This window comes from Cariama cristata, unplaced genomic scaffold, assembly GCF_000690535.1.
Source record: "Cariama cristata isolate BGI_N322 unplaced genomic scaffold, ASM69053v1 scaffold27776, whole genome shotgun sequence".
Classification (NCBI taxonomy): domain Eukaryota; kingdom Metazoa; phylum Chordata; class Aves; order Cariamiformes; family Cariamidae; genus Cariama; species Cariama cristata.
The window spans coordinates 1,577-4,804 of record NW_009620791.1 but is presented as its reverse complement, the minus strand read 5'-3'; the positions used below and the strand labels follow the sequence as shown (position 1 = coordinate 4,804).

The 3,228-nt window shown below is 55.1% G+C and overlaps 1 protein-coding gene across 1 annotated transcript in view; it reads left to right on the top strand.

Moving 5' to 3' along the window:
- The window catches only part of RETSAT (retinol saturase (all-trans-retinol 13,14-reductase)), a gene marked incomplete at its 5' end in the record, with an annotated part of 5,566 nt that extends 2,694 nt beyond the window's left edge, over positions 1-2,872 (top strand). The window contains 6 exons of the mRNA XM_009701724.1: positions 72-191; positions 908-1,046; positions 1,222-1,331; positions 1,629-1,795; positions 2,117-2,276; positions 2,727-2,872. Coding sequence (XP_009700026.1) covers positions 72-191; positions 908-1,046; positions 1,222-1,331; positions 1,629-1,795; positions 2,117-2,276; positions 2,727-2,872 — 842 coding nt within the window. The remainder of the gene's footprint in view (positions 1-71; positions 192-907; positions 1,047-1,221; positions 1,332-1,628; positions 1,796-2,116; positions 2,277-2,726) is intronic.
- Positions 2,873-3,228: the final 356 nt, after the last annotated feature.

Sequence of the window (3,228 nt, the reverse complement as noted above, 5' to 3'; positions counted from 1 at the left end):
CCGTTGCTCTCCCCCGCCGTGGCATTGCTTTAACCAGAGCTGTTCCTCCCCGCCTCGCCTTTCCCTTCCAGGTGTGAGCGTCAAGAAAGGCCAAGATTTGGTGAACATCTTCGCTCCTGTTATCATTTCGGATGCTGGGATCTTCAACACCTACGAACGGCTCCTGCCGGCAGAGGCACGGGCTTTGCCTGGTAAAATGGTAGCATTGGGTTTCATTGGGGTTCGGGCATTAATCCCCCTCCGGGCCACATCAGAAAGTGGCTTCGTTATAGTTATTTCTTAGACATCAGCAAAACCCTGTGGCTCATGCGTCGCAGAATTCAAAACGCCATCCCTGGCCATCCAGTTCTTTGCAGGTTTTTGAATCGAGCCCAAATCAATTGGCCGTAGTTAGCAAAGCCCTGGCTCGCTGCTCGGTTTCCCTAAAAACCACAGCGTAGTGCCCCAAAACTTGTGAAAGTTGGTGACACATCCACTTACAGTCGGGTGTAGTGCTGCCACGAGGTTTTCTTGCTGCCTTGGAAGGGGGACGGATGGGCGGGGAAGGGGCATGGCTGGGTGAGTGCTTTCTGGGCAACGATACGGTCCTGGTCTACAGCCATTCAATGTTTGCGAAGTAGGTGCTCATTTAAATTCAAGGACATTAAAAAACCAGCGAAAGCTCAAGCCAAGGGTACCCTAAAACATCCCCTATAGGAAATCGCAGCGCTGCTGCCTTCCTTACAGTTTGCAGGAGTTGCCATCCCACCCCTTGAGTACACACGGGATGTTTCGAGATAAATTGGGTTTACAAGCCAACATGGGAGCAACGTAGATATGAGCGGGGTGGCTTCTCGGAGAAACCACTTCTCCGTAGCTGAGGATCCCAGAAAATACTGATTTTTCCCTTCTTCCCTCCATATCGCAGAGATTCAGTCCCAGCTTCACACGGTGACACACGGCGAAGGGGGTTTCACGGTCTTCGTAGGTGTTAATGGCTCAAGGGAAGAGCTGGGGCTGGAGCCCACCAACTACTTTATGTACTCAGGAAACGACCTGGATGAAATGTAGGTTTGGCTGCACATTCGATGTGCTCTGTTAAGCATAAGGAGATTAATTCCTGGGTGGTGACTCAGAAAAATGCTCTTGGCAGATCCTCACTGCATGGGGATTTGGCCGAGACAAGTATTCAGGGAAAGGTTTGCACCAAAACCCACCTCAAACCCTCGCATCTCTCTGCAGAATGGATCGCTACCTGGCTTCTCCCAGAAAAGAAGCTGCCAAGAACATCCCTCTCCTGTTTGTCACCTGCCCATCGGCCAAGGACCCCACCTGGGAAATGAGGCACCCAGGTAAACGCTGAAGCCCAACCACAAACACTCGTGAGCGGCTTGAAAACTCTCGCCGGGCTTTGGTTGGTTTGGTGACTGCAAATGAGGAGTTTCTTCTAAAGCTGCCGTGGTCAACGCCGCTGAGCAGGTTGCTCGTGGGACGTGGTTTTCAGGGTAACTGGACGAAGGATATGGGACCACAAAGACCGGGCTGGGGACATCCCAAGCGTTTGCATGAGGAGGGTTGGGTTTGTGGCAGCGAAGTCACGGCGTGAGGGTGGGCAGAGGGACAACCGGCCCAACCTTGTCCTGGTGCAGGTAAATCCACGCTGGCCATCGTGACCTTCGCCAAATACGAGTGGTTTGAGGAGTGGAAGGACAAGCAGGTCAATAAGCGGGGAGATGATTACGAGGATTTGAAGAAGATCTTTGTAGACACCATCATGCAGGCTGTCTTCAAGCTCTACCCTCTCATCGAGGACAGGGTGAGGAAACCCGGGGTTCGGGGGTCCTCCAGCTCCTCTCCTGGGTCCCATCTACCCAGCCCCATCCCGCAAACGTAGGAGCTGGGTCTGGGCCTGCTGGACGTGAGGGACCAACCCATCACCACTGCCTCCTGACCATGCATGGTGCGAGGGGGGACGATGGTCCTCTAGGACCAAACTTGGCCAGAACCACTACCCAAAGGTCTGCAAGAAAACCTATCCCGTCCTGTATCCCCACAAAAACAGCTTTCTGGAGCACGAGACACCCCACGCTGTCATTCCTACCTCCTGCAGACCCCGTTGTCCCCTTGTCCCCCGCAGATCGAGTACATCTCCGGCGGGACGCCCCTCACCAACCAGCACTACCTTGCCAGCCCCAAGGGGGAGATCTATGGCATCGACCACACCATCGCCCGCCTGCAAGCTGAAGCCATTGCCAGCGTGAGGGCGCAGACAGCCATCCCCAACCTCTACCTGACAGGTACCATGGCCACCGTCCAGATACCACGTTCTCAGATGAGGACACCTCTGGGGAAGCAGGATATGGGGGGAGAAAACCTTCATTCCTGCAGTGAAATAAGGGGACAAGCCACTGCCCTGCCACGGGGTGATGGAGCACATCAAAGTGGAGTTGCATGGTCCCAGCAGGAGGAGGAAAGGGCTGTGCCTTCTCTAGCTCCTGGATGTTGTCTCCCTGCCTGACACTGAGTTATTTTAGCTGGGCAGGATGAGGCCCTTTCCCTGCTGGGGAGAAAGAAGGGGTCAAACAGGGAGGGGTTTCTTGGGATAAAACCCAAGGGATGGTGTGGGCGCAGCTGGAAGGTGGAGGGTGATGTCCAAACCAGCACTGATGGTCAGTTGGGGATGGAGAACATGGACTGCTCATAGAGGACCACAGCTGCTGCCACTGCTCCCTCCTGCTCTCTTCCAGGGCAGGATTTGTGCCTGGCCGGCTTTGTGGGAGCCCTGCAAGGAGCCTTCATCTGTGCCAGCGCCATCCTCAAGCGCAACCTCTACGTCGACGTGGCACAGCTGAAAAAGCGCACACAGGCCACCAACGCCAAGAAGAGCGACTAACACCTGCTGTCCCACCGGCCAGGACCTCCCTTTTCCCCGCAGCACCTTAAGTTCAGCTGTCAGTCGCCCATAGCACATCTTTCTCTAACACAAAGCCAAAGGATTACAGCCCAGGAAGACGCCCGTCCCATTTCCAGCCTTGGACCCTGCCCACCTAGAGCTCACCTCCTTCCACCACAACATCCACCGCTAGCGAGTAAAAGCCAGTGCTGATCCCTGGCCACCCTTTGAAGGGCAAAACCCCTTCTCCAGGTGTAGGGAGCGGCCAGAAGTCAAGGCACCCCCAAAAACCAGGCTGCACCAGAAGGCAAGACCCAACAGCTTCTACTAGCAACACCGTGGTCGCTTCTTCCCCA